At 40.2% G+C, this 22,036-nt stretch overlaps 1 protein-coding gene across 1 annotated transcript in view; it reads left to right on the top strand.

The window, feature by feature from the left end:
• Positions 1-3,147: 3,147 nt before the first annotated feature.
• Positions 3,148-22,036, top strand: part of OPRM1 (opioid receptor mu 1) — a 46,929-nt gene continuing 28,040 nt past the window's right edge. Inside the window, 1 exon segment of the mRNA XM_045294286.1 lies at positions 3,148-3,437. Within this exon segment, the coding sequence (XP_045150221.1) occupies positions 3,148-3,437 (290 nt within the window).

Genomic DNA, 22,036 nt, shown 5'->3' with positions numbered 1-22,036 from the left:
GGGGAACCGATTACAAGAATCTATGTATAGCCTCCTCCCTGGGGGGTGGACAGAGAGAAGAGGGCGGGGGAGACATCGGACAGTGTAACATATGACAAAATAATAATAATTTATGAATTATGAAGGGTTCATGAGGGAGGGGGGAGTGGGAAGGGAGGGGAAAAATAAGGAGCCCATATTATGGGCTCAAGTAGAAGGCAAAGGTTTTGAGAATCATGACAGCAACAGATGTGCATATGTGCTTGACACAATGGAGGTATGTATGGATTGTGATGAGAATTGTACGAGCCCCCAATAAGACGATTTCTAAAAAATAAATAAATAAAAAGAGAAGGATAGTGAGAGGACTCAAAACTCATGACAAAATGCTAACGAAAACTAACATTTAACTTGCTGGACATTCTGTGCAATTATACTAAATAAAACCAAAACCAAATGTACTTCCATCAGGTCGATTTAAACTCATAGTAACCCTTGGTGAGATAAACCCTACAGCAAACAACACTATGTAAATTACTCCTTTGGTCTCCAAGACCGTAAATCTTTTTTTTTTTTAAATCAATTTATTGGGGCTCATAAAATTCATCACAATACATAGATCAATTGTGTAGAGCACATCTATACATTTGTTGCCCTCATCATTCCCAAAATTCGCTTGTCTCTTGGGTTCCCGGAATCTCACCGTAAATCTTATGGGCGCAAACAACTTCAGCATTTGCCTATGGAGTGACTGGTGGAGTTTGAACCATTGAACTCAATCTTAGCAGCCCCAATGCCTAATCCACAGGACTACCAGGGATCCTTGTAATGAAAATAGTAATAATTTATTAAGGAGCTACTATTGCATTGTGAAGCTCAATCAATCCTGCTACAGCCATATAAGGTGAGCATTGTTACCTTCCCTCTTCCTTTCATTACTGACAATTGTCGCTCAGTGACGTAAAGCAGCATGTCTAAACTCTTACAGCTAGTAGGGACCAGTCCAATATTGACAAAAGGCTCTGACCCTTTGTCAGTAAGCTCAGACCCAGCCTGTGTGTCCTCACAAGATGGAATGAAATGAATGTACATTTTGGGGGAAGGTATATATTAGTTATTAGAAAAAGATTTGTTACAGTGTTTTACTAGTCTCTAGAAGATTCTGTAACATTTTAGTGCTGAAATTATACCCTTTAATGCAAAAGGATAAAAATATACTGAGCATGACAAAATAACCTATGATTAGTACAGTTTATCTATGAGTTAATCTGTATTCAAGACAAATGCCTAAAATAATATTGAATTAAATGTTCCCTCTTTGCGCATCCCTTTCCCTGCTACCAGAGAGGGCAGATAGATTTCTATGACTGATTGATGGTATTTACTTCTGATGGTTATGATAGAGAATATATATATGTACACAAATATGCATATTATAGCATTGGAGACTATTTCATAATTCATTTTAACTTTACAGAAAGCAAAGAAAACAAACAAAATCTGATGCCTCAGTGATTCAAACATTAATTGCAAATGTGTAATCACCTGTGGACTTAGTACATGGTGTTGAACATCTTAAATGCATGCATGTTCTTCAAAAACTTTGCTGGAGGTCTGTTTCTATTTCTGACTTCTCTGTGGATCCTCCTGGAATTTCTACCCTAGACAAAAAGAATGAAATACTATACATTTAGTTTAGTTTTGACATTCTTTCCAAAAGCACTTGTCCATGAAGGAATCAGGTGGTTAAACACGCGTGCACACACACGAATTAAACAATTACCAAATAATTACAAAATCTCCAGGAGATTTAAGATGTGGAAGAGTCACCTTAACTTTAGTTGACTTTCCTGGATGCCCACCCTCCCACTCACCTAAACTGGAAACAGTGATGCTCTTTTTTAAAAATCATTTTATTGGGGGCTCATTCAATTCTTATCACAATCCATACATACATCCATTGTGTCAAGCACATTTGTACATTTGTTGCCATCATCATTCTCAAAACATTTTCCTTCTACTTGCACCCTTAATATCGGCTGCTCATTTTCCCCCTCCCTCCCCCCTCCCCACTCCCTCATGAACCCTTCATAGTTCATAAAGATTCAAAGAGAGCTCCAAACCCAGGGGTAAAAAACAGGGAATGAGGAGAGAGGAGAGCGGATTTCTTTTGTTTCTCATCTTTTTTGTTTTCCTTTTTTTCTTTTCCAGGAAAAAGGTCCCTCTTGTTTTAGATAGGTTTGGGAGTGTTGGAGACTCTCTTTTAGTGATCTGGGGGGGAAATAGGATTGCTTGTTCTGTATCTGTGGGAGAGGGAGGCAAGCAGGTCAACAGGAGAGGTTTGGGAGCAGTCCTTTATGATTAGAGTAGGCAATTTGGACGGAAGGAATAGCCTTGGGGTGGAAAGATAGTAAGGGCTACCTCTGTCCACTTGTCTTTCCGGTCATGGCAGAGATTGTGAGAGAGAGGGCCTTTTGCTCTGAAGTCGATTCTGACATAGAGAGACGCTATGGGACCGAGCAGACCAGCCCCATAGGATGTCCAAGTCTGTAAATCTTTTTGGAAACTACCGCCACATATTTCTCCAGCAGAGTGGCTGGTGGGTTGGAACCGGGTACCTGGTGGGCACCTAGCACTTAGTCGCTGCGCCACCAGGACTCCGTAGAAAAAGAAAACGACGCCGGAGAATAGAATGATGCCGGCCTCTTTCTTGAGTTTTACCGCTGCCAAAAGCTAACTCTCTGCCTGCCTCCCTCCCCACCTCTTCCTCTACTTCCTCTCAGCTGCCTGCCCCTCCGGAGACAGCCCGGTGCCAGTGGGAAGACGCGCTCCTCTGATAGCTTTGCGCACCACCCACCCCAGCTCCCTCCTCCTTCCGACCTCCAGCCCCGGTCCCTCCAGTGCCTCCCTCCCCTGCTCCAGCGGTGAGGGGCTGGGGTTAAGTGTCTGGACTACGAGGGTGGGAGTGGGCTCCAGGCAGAAGATCATGCCAGACGCTCCGCGCTCCCCTCCTGCCTGACGCTCCCCCTCCCTCCATCAGGGCTGCTCTTGGTAAGAAATCACCAGAGCAGTGGCAGCGGCCAGGAGAGCCGCAGAGGCGGTGGAACCTGAAAAGTCCCGGGGCTCAGGGCTACCTCCCAACGTGGTCCCCAGCGGGCCTTCAGCACCATGGACAGCCGCGTCCCCGCCAACTCCAGCAATTGCTCGGATGCCTTCCCGCGCTTGGCAAGTTGCAACCCAGCACAGAGCCTCAGGTCCTGGGTCAACTTATCCCACCTCGATGGCAACGCGTCCGACCCGTGCGGTCCGAACCGCACCGCGCTGGACGGGAGCGACAGCTTGTGCTCTCCGGCCGGGAGCCCTTCCATGGTCACGGCCGTCACCATCATGGCCCTCTACTCCATCGTGTGCGTGGTGGGTCTCTTCGGAAACTTCCTGGTCATGTATGTCATTATCAGGTAAGGAAGGTGGCGGCCTGACTGGAGTGGCACCCTCAGGAGCCCACAGAGGCAAGGAGGGTGCCCAAGCTTGGAGTCAAGACTGTTTGGCGGGAGCGGGTTGTAAACAATGGAGATGGGTAACAGCTATGAATACAGATGCTGTAGTGGTGGGGCTTGGGGGGAGATACTTTTCTGTTTTCCCTCTAGATAAAGAATCCAGAATTTCACGAAGTGAGAGGTTGCTGTGGTAAAAATACCTGTGTGTGTGTGTGTGTGTGTGTGTGTGTACACGCGCGCAGGTCCTACCCTACAACTTCTGCTTCCACTGAGCAACCAGGGTTCTGGGGCAGACAGTGCTACCTTGCATGTGGATGTGCCAGGACTCAAGACCTGTAGAATAATGGGACAGGAGTTCTGGAGTTCTGGTTGGTTTCCTTTCATGGGTGGTCTGGTGCTTTTAGGAGTAGATCCCTGGTACTTCCCTGCTCTTGCTGGCTGAAGAATACTTCTCTGGTCCCTGGTGCACCTCCCAGGCCCTTCCCTTCTCCCTAGTCCTGCTCTTGCTGTTCTGCAAATCCTGAGGCCACTCTTAAAGAGGAATTGTCTCCAGTTTCTGACTTCTGGTGGTGGTGTGTGGTTGTAACAAACACAACTGTCTTTTCCCTCCTAGACCAATTTGCAGCTGGAGGCAAATGCAGCTGTGTCAAAGGGGGGTTGGGGTGGGGGGGGCGACTGAAATTTGGAATAAGGAGGATGGTCCAGGAGACCAGCAGGAAATAACCACTGTCCTTCCATGTCTCTAAGAGTTGAAACCAATTACAAGTGTGGGGGCGGGGGAGCTGAGCGGGGGAGGGGGGCGGCGGGGGCATGCAGCATTAGTCTGCATTATAAATTACTATATAGGAAGTGGTGATGGGTACGCAGGAGAAAAGTCTTTCTCCGGTGAAATTATTTTCAAAGGACTTCCTGTTTATCCCGACGCTCTGGGTTTGTTTGCCAGAGTGTGCCAGCGCTTAATGTTAATGAAGATGGATGTAGAACGAGTTGAAATTGATGTAGACATTCAGGACCTAAATGTGAATATTAAAATATTATAGCTAAGGAGTTGATATTCTTGTTTAGTGTAAATAGTTCAACACTTTAAAATGACTCCTAGTTTGGGGTTTGCTCCCTACTAAGGTTTGCATCTATAGTTAGCATGGTATTTTCATATTTAGTTACTGTTTGCTTCACCTTGTCGGTAAGAATTGCAGCTCTTTAATCTCTTAACATGCATTCTCTCCATTATGCTTCTATTACCAAGATGCTCAAATTGCTGGCAATCTATTCTTTCTACTTACATGTTTGATTTCTTTAATTAATGATTGTTGAAGAGCAAAACTAATTTCCTTGATCTTTGGACTAGGAAGCTATGGAAGTACTGTCCCTGAGAAAAGAGCGCCATCTATTGAGAGAAAGACTAACAACAGAAGGAGCAGATGAAGGGAGAGACTCATTGAAGAATTTATTTTTAAAAACATGTACTTTATGTAATCCAATGCAAAGATTGGTACCAATGATACAAATGAATCATCCTTCTGTGATGCTAATAAAAAGCATAATTAAAGGCCCACATTGTTAAGTGAAAATGTTTCCTATTTTGCTTAAGAAAATCCTTAAGACAATAAACTAATGAAGCAAGAAGCGTCTCTAAAGACAATGCTTCATAAATGAGTACACAGAAGCCCTGAGATTGTGAAGACAGGTAGGTCATTAGTTTGGTAGCACTGAATCTTGCATAGCCAGTATAATTTTTTGCTTACCTGAGTGGCAAATCATGGTTTGATTTACATTCAACCATTCAATTGGCAGGATGGATTTAATGGGTAGCAATAACACATGCATAACTAATGGCCACTTCACTCCCCAATATAGCTAGAACCCTGAAGGGGGGGAATTGCACTACAGAGAAATTATCAAAACATTTTGAAATCCAGCCATCGGAAACATAATTGTTTATTTCCTGATACCATTTCCTTTTACGATTTTCTTTCCTCCTTTTTTCTCCACTCGTCTTTCTGCTCTCCTATAAAAGGAGAGTCCTTAGATAAGCAACTGGCTGTGGGAAAAAGAGATTTGTCTTACTGCAGTGTTTACAAGGTTGCTGGTTGGTGGCTCTGTTTTAAAGGCATTACCACTGCCCACTTGCTGGCTTAGAGAAGCTTGGTGATGTTGCATCTTACTGGGAACATGATACAGTGCTTCACTTCTCCGTACAGAAAGTTCTAACAAAATGCAGTACTCTTGGAAAGGTCACCCCCAACCTCGGGCAGTTCAGATGGTTGATTGCAAGGTCAGGTAGCATTCTGGGAGCTTGCCTGTGAAACATAAAAGCGGTTCAGTGACACATGAAAGTGATAGACAATGTATGGGGGAGGTTGGAGGAAGTCTTTGTAGTTAGCTGACCATATTTAACTGAAATGTGATATTCTGAGCTTAGGGATATCAGTTTCTGTGCTGCAAACATAGGTTTGATGGTGCTTCTCTTGAAGTATTGAGGTAAAATCCTCACATACTGGTACTAATTAAAACTCAACAAATACTTTTGAATGCTCAAGTCATGACCACTTTTCTGATCAGATGAAGGTACTATGTATTATATTAGAATGTTTTAGTACATCATGAAACTTAGATGACAACAATAGCAAAAATAACAGCTGGTAATAGAGCGGGGGTGATTAACACTTTTCTGCGTGTCCTATGCTATCATCATCATCATTGTACCTTCTTCAATAGCATTACTAAATCTCTTTCCTTCATGGCCAGAGTCAATGTCAACCCAAAGGAGAGAGTAGACCAGCACGGTGGGTTTTCAGGACTGCAAATCTCTACAGTAACAGAAAACCTTATCTTTCTTTTGTAACATTATTAAAGAGAATCCCTTAAATAGAATTCCAGCAAAACACAGATATAAGTTGATGGAAATGTTATAAGGATTCTCCACCTTGAAACTCTTTGTTATTGTTTTGTTTTAAAGAAAAATAATGCAAGCAGGATAATTTTATTAAAATTTTTATGGAAATATGATGATGAAATATAAAAAGTAGTGGTCATTATAAATGTGATAATGATGGTATATTTTTTCCAAGAATCATTTAAAGTATCAATCAAAAAAAGTAATGTGTAAAAGCGTAGCCACTAAACACAAACTGAAGGGTGTTTTATTTGTGACGAGATTTGGCTGAGATAAAAGACTAGTGGAGATAAAAGCTGGCATAGTCCCAGGTTTATTTAGTACGTGTTGCGCTGCCCACATATCGAGGCAGGAGTCGGGGTGCTAGAGGTGGTTGAGGGTCTGTAGACTGTGTATTCTTCCAGGTAAACTTGCACTGAAGAGTGCCTTGTGACATTACTTTATTCTTAAGATGCATCTAGCTAAGGTCTCGGTGTAACCAGTTATCAGAGAAGGGCATGTGAATAGATGCAAGATGCTATTACCATTGTCCTTTCACTAAAGTGTGTTTCTGATTTTAGAGCAAGACCAATGAGCTTCTATTTGCCCAAAGGCTTAACAGGCAATTAAGTTTTAAACTGTAAAATGATCACTCTTGACTGATAGGTGTAGAAATTTAAGGTATGTTTTGTTTTTGTTTGTTTGCTTGCTTGTTTTGACTCAGATGTATGTCACTTGAAAGAACAAGTAACATGATAATTTTATAACATTGTAAAATTTGCCCCAGAGTCAACTCCAACTCATGGCAATCCCATGTGTGTTTTCCGTAGAATCTGGCTCCTTCGAACTTTCAGGGGCTCCTTTTCTTTTCATTTCATTTCTTTCTTTCTTTTTTTTTAGTGGAAGAGCAGACTTTTATTTTTCCGGAAGTATCTCTGACTACGCTTAGCACCTTGTAGGTAGTATTCATGCAAATTAACCATTTGCACCACCCAGGGAGTACATGTGGATATCTGAATTATCTTTGACTATCTGTTCTTATAGCCAATAATACTTTTATTAAGTGAAAAAAATCTTAGTTTATTTAGAAAATCAATATTCCCCCAAAATCATAGTTTGTTTAGGAAATCAATATTGCTAAAGTTATCTTTCTTTAACAAAAAAAGAACACAGTCATTTGAGGACACATTTAAAGGAAAAAATTCCTAAATAAAATTCTCTTCAACAACATTGTTTGCAGCACAATTGTTATGTAGGAGAGCTTCTGGTCTTAACTATTCCAAGTCCTCTTTCATGGCTATTTCTCAAATAGAAGTTAATACTTTCTTAAGCACCCTTTCCTCTTCTGAACCAGAGCCCTCTGAATGGCTTTGAGCTCCCCTGTTGTAGAGCAGCCCCAGGGCCCTCGTGGTTAGAGTGGGGCTGCTGACCTGTGAGTGAGCAGTTTCAAGACACCAGCCACTCTGCAGGAGAAGAACCAGGCCTTTACTCCTGTGTAGAGTGACAGTCTCCTAAGCACACGGGGGAGCTCTACCCTGTCCTGTAGTGTTACTTGGAGTCACAATGGGCTCGATGACACTGAGGGTGGATTTGGGGTCCTCTGTGATAGCTGCATCGCTATCACTTTTATGGGACACGCATTTGAGTTTCTTTTCTCCCTCCTCTCTTTCCTTTTTATTCTTGATTCAATGAACATGTATGAAATAGATCATACATGGTATGAATTATTCCAAGCCCAAAGGGAAGCACAGAGGGGATTGTAAGGAAAACCCCACATCGTTGCATCTATAAAATTCGTCGTTTGCCTCTGATGTCTGACTACATTGATTGTCCTGGTAAGCAGACCTGCACAGCCTGGAAGTTTTAAAAAGTTAACATCCCACATAGGAACCCTTGACCAGAGGCAATGGAAGCCTCGGACAAATGCTCCCCATTGCTCCTCTTCAGGCCAACACACACATCTGAGAAATAAATAGCAGAAAGACTCAGGAAATGGAAGCTTGATCAAGCCACTTTGGCCCCCAAAGTGACCAACAAGAGGATACACCTGGTGCTGGTTTTTCTTCATCTCCTGTTTCATTCTTGTAGCCTCACTTCTGTTTTCCACCATCACTTTCCGATATGATGGGCCTGCCTCCACACAAGTCCTCATCTCAAGGCCCGAAAAAGCTGTCATTGCATCAATGGTCACTATGTGCTGGCACAGTCAATAAGTAGACACATTCACTGTTGGATTCGATTAATGTTTGGAAATTCATTTTTTAAAATCTTATTAGTAGCTTTAATTAGAATGATCGATCGAGTTCATAAAAATATATTGCCCTTCATTTTTCCCAAAGTTTTGCTCCTTGAGCGGGGTGTAGACAACAGCCATGTGTTGTGATGCATGGACGTGTTGATGAGGAAATTTTTCTTTGTGATCTATAAAGGAAACAGACTTGTTTGTGCCTCCTGACGAGTGATGAGACAAAGCAAGGCAAAAACCACCCTCCCTTCTCTGTACTGATTTCAAGTTGGAGAATGATAAGATTAGACTTATTCCCTCATACTAACCCAAGTGCACTGCCATCAGGGTGATTCTGACTGACTCCGGGTGACCCGGTAGAACAGAGTAGAACTGTCCCGGTGGATTTCCTGAGCAGCTGGTGGTTTTGAACGGCTGATCTTGCAATTAGCAACCCAACATGCAACCTACTATGCCACCAGGGCTCCTTTGCCAAGAATATTTGTCTTCAAAAGTGAAATTAAACACCAAGAAGCATCCTCTGCAGGGAGTGTCATACACAAGAAGTATCCTATCCAATGAGCTTGCCATATCAACCCTTTCCTTGGTCATCCTTGCTCGCTCAGAACCTCTCACTTTTTCCTATCAGCTCTTCACAGTGAGGAACCTTTGAGAGGAAGGATGGCTTGGAAAAGAAGCTGTGTCTTAGGCCCAGAATGTAACATGTTGGTTGTGGCCCAACTCCTCACCTATAAACGGTTATAATTCGATAAAAATTTTAATATCCTTTCTAGTATTAAAGTTTCCGGTGGAAACATCAACGGTAGTTTTCCTACTGTAAGGCTACAGCATCTAAAAATAATGAAAGTCCTCATTTTCCAAATTAAATCATCTTGTTTTCAATCCAACCGTAGCACCTTGGCTTCTACTAGATTCTCCATGAGTTCAACACATTCAGTTTAAATTAAGATAATCAACCTCCCCCCGCCCCCCCCCTATGTGTGTGTTTGTGTTTCAGTCTTTAATTCATGAGGATATACATTTAATATTTACCTTCATATTTTAATTATATTTGGTATGATGTATTCCAAAATTAATAAAGAGATATGATCCCCAAAACTAATAAACAAAAACTCCATTAACCAATGTCAAAGTGAATTGATGAGTTCTGATAAGAGAGATAGATCACCTTTTCTTGATGTAAGTTTATGTCCAGGAAAGATGTTGCCAAGCACAGATTTTCCTAAACTCAGCCATGGGGTAGTTGATCAGTTACATTGAAGTGGGGGTCCTAAAGTGATTTTAATAGTGACCATTCAGATTAACTGAAAATTAAGATAATTTAACATTGGACTAAATTCAATCAAACTGATCCATTCACTATCTTCAAATATGCCTTTATGTTACTCCTTTTTGCCCTATTTTCTCGATCATCACTTTGCCTGTCAAAATGCTCCCTGTTCTTTAAACCCAAATTAATTCCATCCCATCTTCAAGCCTCCCCAAATAACTCTTACCACAACTTTCCCCGAATTGTCACCTATTATATAAGCTTATTGTTGTAGCTGTTAACTGCTTAAAGTTGGCCTTGGTGCATTAAGCCCTCGTATAAAACAGAACAAAATGTTGCCCAATCATGTGTCATTTCTGTGATTGCAAAAAATGCTGGGCAGTTGTTTCATGATTGAACAAAATATCGCTTAATCATCTGTAAAGGCTTGAGCCGTAGCTATGTTTTTTGGATTAACTAAGAAATTCAATATTTCAAATCTGAGCAAAATCATTTTGCATCTTTAAAATTCTGTGAAATTGCCATTTTCAGCAATTCAGAATGATCTCAGATTATGGAGACATAAATTCGAATGCAGACAATTCCCTCAACTCACTGCTTTGCTCAGACATATTTAGCTTTCATGATTTAAAAAATCAATACTGATGAATAATACCAGCAAAACATAACTCCAAATGCATACCCACCCATAAATACATATATATATACAAACGTCCGTAACATTTTAATAGGGCATGAATAATGCTCTTATAATAATCATGTTGCTGTTCGATGTACGCGAGTCAATTCCAATTCATAGGAGCCCATGTGCAACAGAGGAGAACATCTCATGTCAACAGTGACATGTCTTTGTGACATGTCTTCTGAACCCAGGCCTGCGTAATCGTCACAATTTCCTTCCATTTAATCCGTTGTAGTAGCCACTGGACTGATGTATCTTGTGGAGGGTCTTCCTCTTGCCCATTCACCCACTACTTTACCAAGCATGACGTCATTTCCCAAGACCTGATCCCTCCTGATCACATGTCCAAAGTATGTGAAACAAAGCCTCACGATTTGACTTCTAAGGAACATTCTGATTATACTTCTAAGATGTATTTTTGTTGCTCTGTTGGAAGTTCGTGATACTTCCAAGACCTCACCATAATTCAAATGCACCAATTCCTCCATGGTTTTCCTGATTCATTGTCCAACTTTCACATACACATGAGGTGTTTGAAAATATCGTGGTTTGGATCAGGCATACGTTAGTCATCAAAGTTATACTTCAAAGAGGTCCTGTGGCGCAGGTTTGCCCACTGCAATACATAGTTTGATTTCGTGACTGCTGCTTCCATGAACATTGTTTTTGGATCCAAGCCAAATGAAATCCTTGATGACTTCAACATTTTCTCCATTTACAATGATGTTGCCTAATGGCCCACCTGTGAGGATTTTCATTTACTTGATGTTAAGTTTCAATCCATACTGATTTTCATAACCAAGGGTTTCAAGTCTTCCTCGAGTTTAACAAGCAAGGCTGTGTCATCTCCATATCAGGTTTGTAATAAGACTTTCTTCAATCTTGTTACCTTATTCTTCTTTATATAGTCCAGTGGTACATATGATTTGCTCAGCATACAAATTGAAAAGTATGTTGAAAGAATACAATTCTGACTCATACCTTTCCTCTTCTTAAACCACAAACTATCACCTTGTTCTGTTTGAACAATTGTTTCTTGATACAAGTTCTGTATGAGTACAATTAAGTGCTCAGGAGTCCCAATTTCTCTCATGGCTATCCATAGTTTGTGATGATCCACATAGTTGAATGCATCTACTTCGTCAATAAAAAACAAGTAAACTCCTTTCTGCTATTCTCTCCTTTAAGTTGTATCCATTTTATGTCAGTAATATCACCTATGCCTTGTTTTATTCTAAACCAGGCTTGAATTTCTGGCATCTTCCTATCAATATTAGTTACAACTATTTTTAAATTTCAGCAAAATTTTACTTGCATGCTCTATTAATGATATTGTTAGATAATTTTCACATTCTTCTTGGCCATCTTTCTTGGGAATGGGCGTAAGCACAATGAATAAGCACAGAGAAGGTAAAATTTAAAGATGTTTCTCTAAGTTAGTCTATTAATAAAGCAGAAAAAATACATAAACACATCAATATAAGTACTTTATTCAAACTGTGAAACAATTTTTCAAACAATTAGAAGTTTAAATACTGACTATATTTGATTATATTAATAAATTATTTGGTTTTTAAGGGGAAAAAAACACTTTTAAAAAATGAAAAATTAAAAGTTCATATACACAATGGTCTTCCAGGAAATATTTTTGAAATTCAGATGCAGGATATAAAGTATCAAGTTTTGTATCATATGAAGTACTGTTGCAAGTTCATGACATTAAGGACAAGATTTATTAAAAAGCATTCATTGTATTCTGAGGAAGCAGACAACAAAATAGATTATCTTATGATTCAATCACCACTGTCATCATATATCTAGGTATGCCATGAAAATTATAATAAATATATCATATACTTGTATTGCATACTGAAATAAAATTCTGAAAATTAAAGTGATGCCTTATGTAGCTAAGAAAGGAATTGACTCTAGTTGACATTATCAAGTAGATATATGTCTGGATCAGGCTTACTATTTATTTTTTTATTTTATTTTTTTTTCAGGCTTACTATTTATATTCAGTACAGTTGCAAGGAATCTTTACAAAAAGCTTTAAGCTATAGACAAAAGACCTAATACATAAAATGGTAACTTCACTATAGGTAAACAAAATTCTTGGATCAGGAATTGGCTAATCCTGGAGTCCTTTTTAAGTCACCACATCTTTAATCTTGTTTTAATTTATTAAAAAAAACATGAAGAGGGATGGCTCTAGGTCTTTAAGTGAACCTTGTCCCTTGACACTAAAAATTACAAAAATTCAAAACTAGAGTAAAAACATGATATAGTACATAAAATCCTAATTTTTCTTTTTTTTTAAATCATTTTATTTGGGGTTAATACAACTCTTATCATAATCCATACATACATCCATTGTGTCAAGCACATTTGTACATTGGTTGCCATCATCATTCTCAAAACATTTTCATTCTAGTTGAGCCCTTGGTATCAGCTCCTCATTTCTCCCCATCCCTCCTCCACCCTCCCTCCCTCACGAACCCTTGATAATTTATAATTATTATTTTTCATGTATTATGCTGACTAATGTCTCCCTTCACCCCCTTTTCTGTTTTCTGTACCTCAGGGAGGAGGTTATATGTAGATCATTGTGATCCCTTGCCCTCCTGGTATCGTTACTCTCATTGGTCCTAAGGGGTTTATCTGTACTGGATTTCCTGTGTTTCCAGCTCTTATCTGTACCAATGTACATGCTATGGTTTAGCTGGATTTGTAAGGTAGAATTGGGATATGATAGTGGGGGGGCAGCATTAAAGAAATAGAGGAAAGGTATGTTTCATCTGAGGGGGAGTGCAGAGTGGAGACACAAAGCCCATCTATAGGCAACTAGACATCCCCTTACAGAAGGGTCATGGGGAGAAAAAACCCTATATTCTACCACACCTTAACAAGTCAAAGTAAAGTTGGATTTAGATGATTCTAATATTAAAATTATATCTAATTTTACCACCAAAACCCAAGCCAAACACACTGCTGCCCAATAGATTCAGGCTCACAGGAACCTGCCGAAAGAGTAGACCTGCCCTGCAGGGGTTCCAAGGCTGTAATCTTTAAGAAACCAGGTGGACACTTACTTTTCCCGTGGTGCAGCTGGTGGGCTCAAACCTCCAAACTTTTGGGTTAGCAGCTGAGTGTTTCACCACTGAGTGCCACAAGGGCTCATTTGTTTAGTCATACTTAGATGCATATAAAAATAAATTCACTTGACTAAAAAGTGGAGTCCTCTCCTGGCTCAGTCTTGACTAAAGATCGTCAAACTTTCCTTGTTATGGGTACAGAAGGCCTTACCAGCCCTATGGTCTCTATGTTAATGACCCAACTCTGGCACGGTAGCATTGAAGCAACCATAGATAACACATAAATGAATGATTGTGACTACATTCCCAATGAACCTTCTTCATGGGCACTGGAATTCACATCTCCATGTAATTTTCACATACCTCCAAGTATTATTCTTCTACTGATTTTCCCCCAACTGTTTAAAAATGCAAACAAACAAACAAAGCATTTTGTTAGCTGGCAGCCCGAACCAGAAATGGCGAGCTGTGCCTGGTCCACAAGCTGTTGTTTACCTTCTCTCTTACCAGAAACAACTTGCCTTCAAGTCAATTTTGGCTCTGACTGGGCCCATATGTATCAGTGAACTACTGTGTCGCGAAGGGTTTCCAGTGAGTGGCTAATCATTTTGTAAGTAGACTGCCAGGCTCTTCTTCCACAGTGCTTCTGGGTAGACTAGAACCTTCCATCTTTCTTTCAACATCAAAACACTTAACTATTCACACTACACAGGGATTCCATGCCTGGCACAGAGAAATCAAAGTGTTCATCTTCCTTTTACTGAACATGACATAAAAGCACATTGACCTCATTGGCAAAATTGATCATATAGAGTTCAACAGGTTGAAGGAAAGGAGCTAAAGAGAGGAAGACTGTCAAGGACATGGTTTGACATAGTGGTTGCAACAATGAGCTCAAGCCCAGGGACAATTGAGAGGATAGTACAGGCCCCAGCAGTGTTTTGTTCTGTTGTGCATAGGGTTGCTATGTGTAGGAACAGATTCAATGGCACCTCACAACAGGTGGAAGGAATGTGCTTTGTTAAAATAATCTTCTATGAACTTGAAGTAATTTCAACAATGGAAAATGACAAGACAACCAGGATGTGTAGCGTCAACCAGCACCCTGGCCATGTTCTGATAGAAGACACTGCTTTTCTGGAACTGAAGTTAAAGCATGGCATAATCAGCATCACATTGGATTGCCTCTGTATCACTGCAGCCACTCATCTTCAAACCCGAACTCTCCATTTTAACTTGAGATCATCAGTGCTCATTACCAATGCTCGCCAGTGATTAGAGGAAGTGCTTAGAAAATGAGATTTCTGAAGAATTCTCAAGTATGCTTTGTGGTTTTCTTAAATGGGTGCAATTTTCTAGGCTTTCTCTCAGTATTTTCATCGTCCGTCATTGGGAAGCTTTCAGGAACAATTAAAACAATCATCTGCAAATGCATATCTTTTTCACAAATATAAAAGCTGTCCTCAGTGGCACTTATGCCTGCAGCCACCCCCCTGCACCCTGTGAGTGAGTGGCGGCTCCATCTCACTCAGTCTTTCTTGAGGCCTTTGAAATTAAAAAAGCCCCTTGCTTGGTTTTTTTTTTATAACTTATGTAACTTGCTCATTTACAAAGGAAATAGTTTTATGCAGTTCTCTAGGTTGCTGTGAATAATGCTCTTCCTGGTGTCTGAGAATTCAGATTAACTGGATCGAGGCGCTGCTATGGTTTGTCTTCCCTTGGTTTCTTTCCACTGCTTCTGTTCCCTATTTCCTAAAGACGGGCTGAAATCCCCTCCCCGCCTGACTTCACATCTTTAATTCCTTCCTGTCTATATATGATGGCTCCATTGATCAGCTGTGCTCAGAGAAAACTTACTCAGTGAGGCAGGAATTGTACAGATTAGACCACGTGGCCATCAGGCAGAAATTTATAAAGAGAGATAAGTTGAGGGAGAGTTTTAACCAGCTAGTGCATGCTGCTGGCTGGTTGGTTCCAGCTCATGCTCACCGTATTTATAGCAGAGCAAGCTCTTGTCAGGTCCTGACCACCTACCTACTCAATGCTCTTTGATACGCTTGGGTCTATTGTCGTGACTGTTATGTCAACCGATCTCATCCTGCCATCTTCTTTCGTAAAAAGCATTCTTATTGTATCTCTTCTAAGACTCGTCATTGTTTTCTTCTGGAAGTCCACGTTATATTCAATGTTCTTTGCCAACCTCGTAATTCTCTGTCATAGAAACTCCCCAGCCCATTCTTAGACAAAACTATATTTTAAGCATGGTTCATCATAACTTGAATATCATAAACCAAGGATTGCTTGTTTGTATCACATTTTGTAACTCCATTCATCTCTTTGTAGAATTTAGAGCTGCTGTTTTGGTTTTGTTTTCTATTAGAGAGAGTAGTATCTTTTTTCTTTGTGGGTCAAATTGTATGGAGCGCATTTATCAACCAATCAACAATTAACACATGTTTTGTTTCATGGTAGTGATTGCAAGTCACACAATGTAACAGCACTCTTTTCACTTCCATGCTGCATTGACTGTCTCCATCCTTTCTTCTTTCCTCCATCATTGTCTTCTGAGCTTTATCCTTGGCAAATGCTGCCCTCTGGTCTCCTGTGGTTGGTTGTTAAAAGCAGTGTTCTAAGGATCACTCCCAGGGGCTCCCATGAGGGTTTATACATGTAACCATTTCGAAAACCACAGAGAGGTGTCAAATTGTCTATTTTCTGGATGAGAAAGGTGGGTTCTAGTTACCCAGCAGGTTTAAGAGATCTGTATATGGGTTCTACTTCTCGGAATTATGAGAAGCTGCATGAGAAGTCAATTAGCTCCCAAAACAGCTACCATTAGAATGTCTTTTTAAATTTCCTTAAAGTTGACCAGTTAGGTCTTTTCAAAGGAAGCAAAAAAGAGTGGATAGCATATTAAATAGGGATTGAGAAATCCCATATGTGAATCTTTACTCCCTTTCCTTAATGAATGAGATTCAAGAGGCTGGTTACCCAGACACCTTGTGTCTCCTTGGTTTAACATTATTACAGGAATAATAATCATATTCAATCTCACATTGGTTTTACATCTAAATCAGGTAAGGCATTCAAAGTGTTCAATAAAACAGGAAGTCCTATATAAAGGTTTGTCATTTGCTCCCAGTACATCGCCCTTTCCACTGAACTCACACCGGTAGCATGCAGCATATCAGCATTCACCCAGTGCTTTTTTGTTGTTGTTTTGTTTTTTAACATTTTGTTAGGAGGTCTTACAGATATTATTACAATCCATAGTTCCATTAGATCAAGCATAGCTGTATTCCCCTCTTGGTTTGCCCCACGTGGGGAGGTCAGAGCAGCTGCACTCCTAGCACCCTGTCTTCAATGCTGCCATCTGTCATTTCTCAAGCTAAAGCCAGCTCTGCAGTCCTCTCTGTGAACTAGCTGCTCTGAGCAGGAACAGCACCCTCAGGGTTTGATGTGCCAGAAGGAAGTCTACTCTCTCTTTCCCACTTGATTGTCCCCATGTAGACTGGACTGTATTTCAGTACTGTCCTCTGTGTTGCTGTCATCTAGAGAAGGGGACATCATAACTCGAGCTGGGGTCAGGCTTGCAGACCTCTGTGGGCTGCTCCTTGTAGGTACACGGTCCTCAAGGACTGGTTCACTGGAAGGAGGCCTGCTCTCTCTCTTCCTTTCCTGTAGAGACATAAACAATACCCTGCCCATGGGTGTATTTGTGCCCACCTCCTCCAATGCCATCTTCATTCATCCTCCAAGTGTTTGCCCTTCTTTTCTCCCTGATCTCCCTTTTATTGATTTCCAGCTTTATGGCGTAGTGGTCAGAGAAGTAAGTCTGAGTGACCTCTACATGTTTGAATTTACTCAAGCTCAGCTTGTGTCCCAGCATGTAGTCTATTTTCAAATATATACCATGTGCACTTGAAAAGAATGTGAATTGTTTTGCATTTGTCACCCAGGGTTTTTGCCTTTCTTTGGGTCAAGTATATTAGCTATCAGAATACCTATCAGCACATACTTTTAACAATTCCCCCCCTTTTTAGTGGCAATAAAGTAAGGCATTGTTGGATGTCAATGTTGGTTGTTCTCATCATTGCAGCCAATTCCTTCCAATACACCTGGGCATCTTGCTGTTGTGTAAAGAATCCCTAGTGTCACAGTGGTTACATGGTGAGCTGCTAACTGCAAGGTCAGCAATTCGAAACCACCAGCCTCTCCAAGAGGCAACGCCTGGGCTTTCTACTCATGAAAAGGGTTACAGTCTTTGACACTCACAGGGGCAATAGCACCATGTCTTACAGGGTCGCTATGAGTCCACATCAACTCAACAACAGAGAGTTCGATTTTTTGCTTTTGTTGTGTTGTACAGCGAATTCTAAGGACAAATAATTTCTAGTTATTTGGCTCCCTATTGATAAGTCTTGTGTGTAGCCTAATAAATTCAGTGAAGAACAAGATATCAAGCCAATTATTTTTGTGGGAAAAATATCTATTTTCATTACTAAATGTTTCAAATTTAAACTGGTGTGATGGCTGAAGAGTCTAAGCCAAGGCTAAATGCTGGCTGCATGCTACAAAACTTTTTGTGAAGAGTATGATCATTTATGCTCTAAATAATTTATTCTCTAGACTCTAGCTTAGGAAATAAAACCATTTACAGTATCATCCATGTGAACAGTCTTGATCCTTGATAGGAGTCTAATTTTCTAATTATTATGAGATTGGTCAAAAGCATGAGAGAGTATTCTGTCAAAGGTCTGTCTATTCCTTGCAACTTCATAATGTATTTTCCCTCAGGAATTAGAAAAAAGGCCTGTCGACTTCCTAATAGGTCAGTTGTTAGATGCCTTCAGGGTCCAATCATAGCCATGCCCTATCCAATAGAGGGAAATTGCCTGGTACAGCAAAACCCTCACAGTTGTTTTTGCTTAAGCCTGTGTTATAGCCACTGTCTCAGTCTTTGGCTTCCGGGCCCTATTTTTCACTGACATTAACTACCAGCTGCTCCTCAGGAGAAAGACAGGGCTTTCTACTCCCATAAAGAGTTACAGTCTCAGAAGACCACAGATAGCCAGTCTATCCTGTCCTATAGGGTTGGCATGAGCCAGAATTGACTCAATGGTGGTGAGGTTTTGGTTGGATTGTTGGTTTCTACATTAGAATGGTATTCTTTTCCTGGCATTAGTCTCTCTTGATCATACACCCAAAGCATGTCAGACTAAAGCTTGCCCACCCTTATTTTAAAGGAGCATTCAGATTTTTCATTCTTCTCACAGTCTATGGTACTTTCAATATTCTTGCTAACTCAGAAATCCGAAGACGGAAATTCTTCTCCCATCTTCCTTATTCACTGCCTGCTTTCACAGAAACTGAAAATACCATGGTTTAGTCAGGCTAAACTTTGTCTGCAAAGTGACATCTCTGCTCTTTTAAAAATGGGTCTTGTGCAGACTATTTGCCTGGTACAGTCACTCCTCTGATAGTTTGACAGCTGTTTCCATGATCATGGAGTCTAGACCCAAGTAAGATAAAATAATTGATGACTTTTCTCCACTCATCTTTTCTTTATTTCTCGTTGTGCTGTCTATTGGTTGAATTGTGGGATTTTTTGCTTTTGTTTCATTAAATTGTAATCCATATTCATATTAAAGAGTATATTTTTAAAATCTATATAAGCACATGCCTCAAATCCTCCAAGCTTTCAACCAACAAGGTTGTGCCATCTGCAGGTCATAGATTGTTAATGAACTTTCCTCCAATATTGAAGGTGTATTCCTCTTCAGATAATGCAGCTTCTCTAATTATTCACTGAAAGGATAGAACTCCGATGTACACCTTTCCTGATTTTAAGCCATGCAATAGTCCCTTGTTCTGTTCAAATGTCTGCCTCTTGGTCCACGTGTAGATTCCACATCAGCACAATTAAGTATTCTGTAATTACTTGTAAATACAGCAAGCCCTACATGTAGTAGCGAATAGCACCCTTGAAATATCCAATGTCCTTGAGAACTAAGACCTTTCCAAGCACCGAAGTTGTAATAAACAAGGAGACAAATGGGGAAAAATATCTCCTTTGCTTTTGAGCATTTAGTCACTGAAACACTGGATTCCCTGCCAGATAGAGAGGGAGGGCTGTGGGGGGGGAGTAATAATGTTAATTAAGAAATGTCGCCAACAGTATAACCTGAAAATCAGAAGCTAGCTGTGTCTGACTAGAAGAAGAAGGAGTGTTATTATCAACATTATAATTTCATACTTCCTCAGCCCCCATCAACTCTGGAAAGGAAACAACAGGAGTTGAACGAAATTAAATATGAGTATGCTTCTGGTATTCTTGGTATTCTAATTCTACTCTACTCAAGGAAATGCATGTGAAAATTGAACGTTGAATAAGAAATACCAAAGAAGAATTGATGCATTTGAATTGGGATCCCGACAAGGCACATTGAAAATATTGCAGACTGCTAAGAGGACAAACATCTCTCTTGGAATAAGTACAACCAGAGTGCACCTTGGAGGGAAGGATAGCAGGACTTCATCTTACGCTTTGCACATGTTGTCAAGAGAGACCAGTCCCTGGAGACAGACATCGTCCTTGGTAAAGTGGAGGGGTGGCGAAAAAGAGGAAGGCCCTCAATGAGATGTACTGCCACAGTGGCTGTGATGATGGGCTCCGGGATAGGACCATTGTGAGGATGGCACAGGAGTGGACAATTGCTTTGTTCTGTTGTGAGTAGGGTTGCTATTGGGTCAGAACCAACTATGGCACCTAACAAGAAATGTCCTGTGAAACGCTTCTTGTCTTTGTTAAGATCTTTCCGTTTTTCCTTCTTGGTGATAGAGGGAAGTGTATTTAACTTCTTTGTAAACAAGCCAAGCAGATATGTAAAGAAAAAAATGCATTAAAATTTTATTAAACTTGAAAATGTGTCTTTATATCCAGTAATTTGATCCACATAAAATTGTTTATGAATACAACCTGGGCAGAAATTGCTTTCCAAACTAATAATAAAGAAGATGTAACTAAGGCTTATTTATTTGTTTAATATGTTTGCTGAGCACTAAGTATATACAAAGCCTTCTCCTAGGAACTAAGAATACACCAGTGAGCAAAAGAGACACAGTTCGCATTCTCGCAAATTGTGCGATCTGGTACAGACGGAAATTAAGCCATTTCACCAGCTAAACAGTGCCAAGGATCGGATGTAATAACTAGCCTTGTGTTCTTTCAACCATACCTTCAAACAAATATGATTCTCAAGGCCTACTGCAGTGATTCTCAACCTGTGGGTCGCAACCTCCCTGGGGGTCAAACGACTCACAGGGGTCATTCGATTTATAACAGTAGCAAAATTACAGTTATGATGTAGCAATGAAAATAATTTTATGGTTGGGGGTCACCACAACATGAGGAACTGTATTAAAGGGTCATGGCATGAGGAAGGTTGAGAACCACTGGTCTTCTGCATTGAATTACTATAGTTCATCTTCTACCATCAAAATTTTCTTCAAAGGAATAACACCTGGCTTAAGTTTTTATTCCACTTTTCAAACTTTATTCAACATATTATTTATATCTCAGAGATAAGATAGAGAAAAATACGATTAAATAACCTTGGCTAATCTGTGCAAAAACAGTGCAAGAGAATCCTATCAACCATAATTTTCAGTGTTTCTAAAAGTAAATATTATTTATATTATGTAAATAGTGAAGGTTTTGGAATGGAATAGCAGAGTCCCAGCTGATTCACCAGAAGCAAATCACAGCAATTGTTTTAGGGAATTTATCAGGGTTCATTGTCCTAAAACAATGACCAGTCTATAAAAAGATCAAGCAGGATGGCAGACTGGGAGCCTCAGGTCTTTATCATTGTGATTCTTTCGGTGGAATTTAGAAGAATAAAGGAGAAAGTTATGCCATCTTTTAAAAGAACAAAGGAGGAACTGCCTAGATGTCAACCAAGGTGTCACATTTCTACAAAAAGAGACTGATTACATGAGTCAATGCTACAAAACATATTTTAAAACATGCAAAACCATACGAATGATCGTTTCCAAAACATACTTAACTTCTCAGCAATTTAGTAACTGAAAAATAGATCACAAACTGAAAGGGATGACTCGCTCATTAGTAACAAGTGATAGGCAGATGTCACAGCCCTGCTTGCTGAACGTGAAGACGAAATCACTTGTTAATGGAGATCAAGACAATAGACTTCAGTGTGGAGTGTTTCTTAATGTTTCTTCCACATAAAGAAAACAAAACCCCTCACAACTGGATCATCATAAATGAAGAAAATACTGTCCTTGCCGGGGACTTCCTTTTATTTGGATCCACGATCAACATTCTCAGAGATAGCCGTCAAAAAATTCAACAATAGAATATTCATTTT

Source organism: Echinops telfairi, unplaced genomic scaffold, assembly GCF_000313985.2.
Source record: "Echinops telfairi isolate 266 unplaced genomic scaffold, ASM31398v2 ScPeMD7_3533;HRSCAF=4204_0, whole genome shotgun sequence".
NCBI classification, from domain to species: domain Eukaryota; kingdom Metazoa; phylum Chordata; class Mammalia; order Afrosoricida; family Tenrecidae; genus Echinops; species Echinops telfairi.
This window is presented reverse-complemented; position numbering and strand designations above follow the sequence as displayed.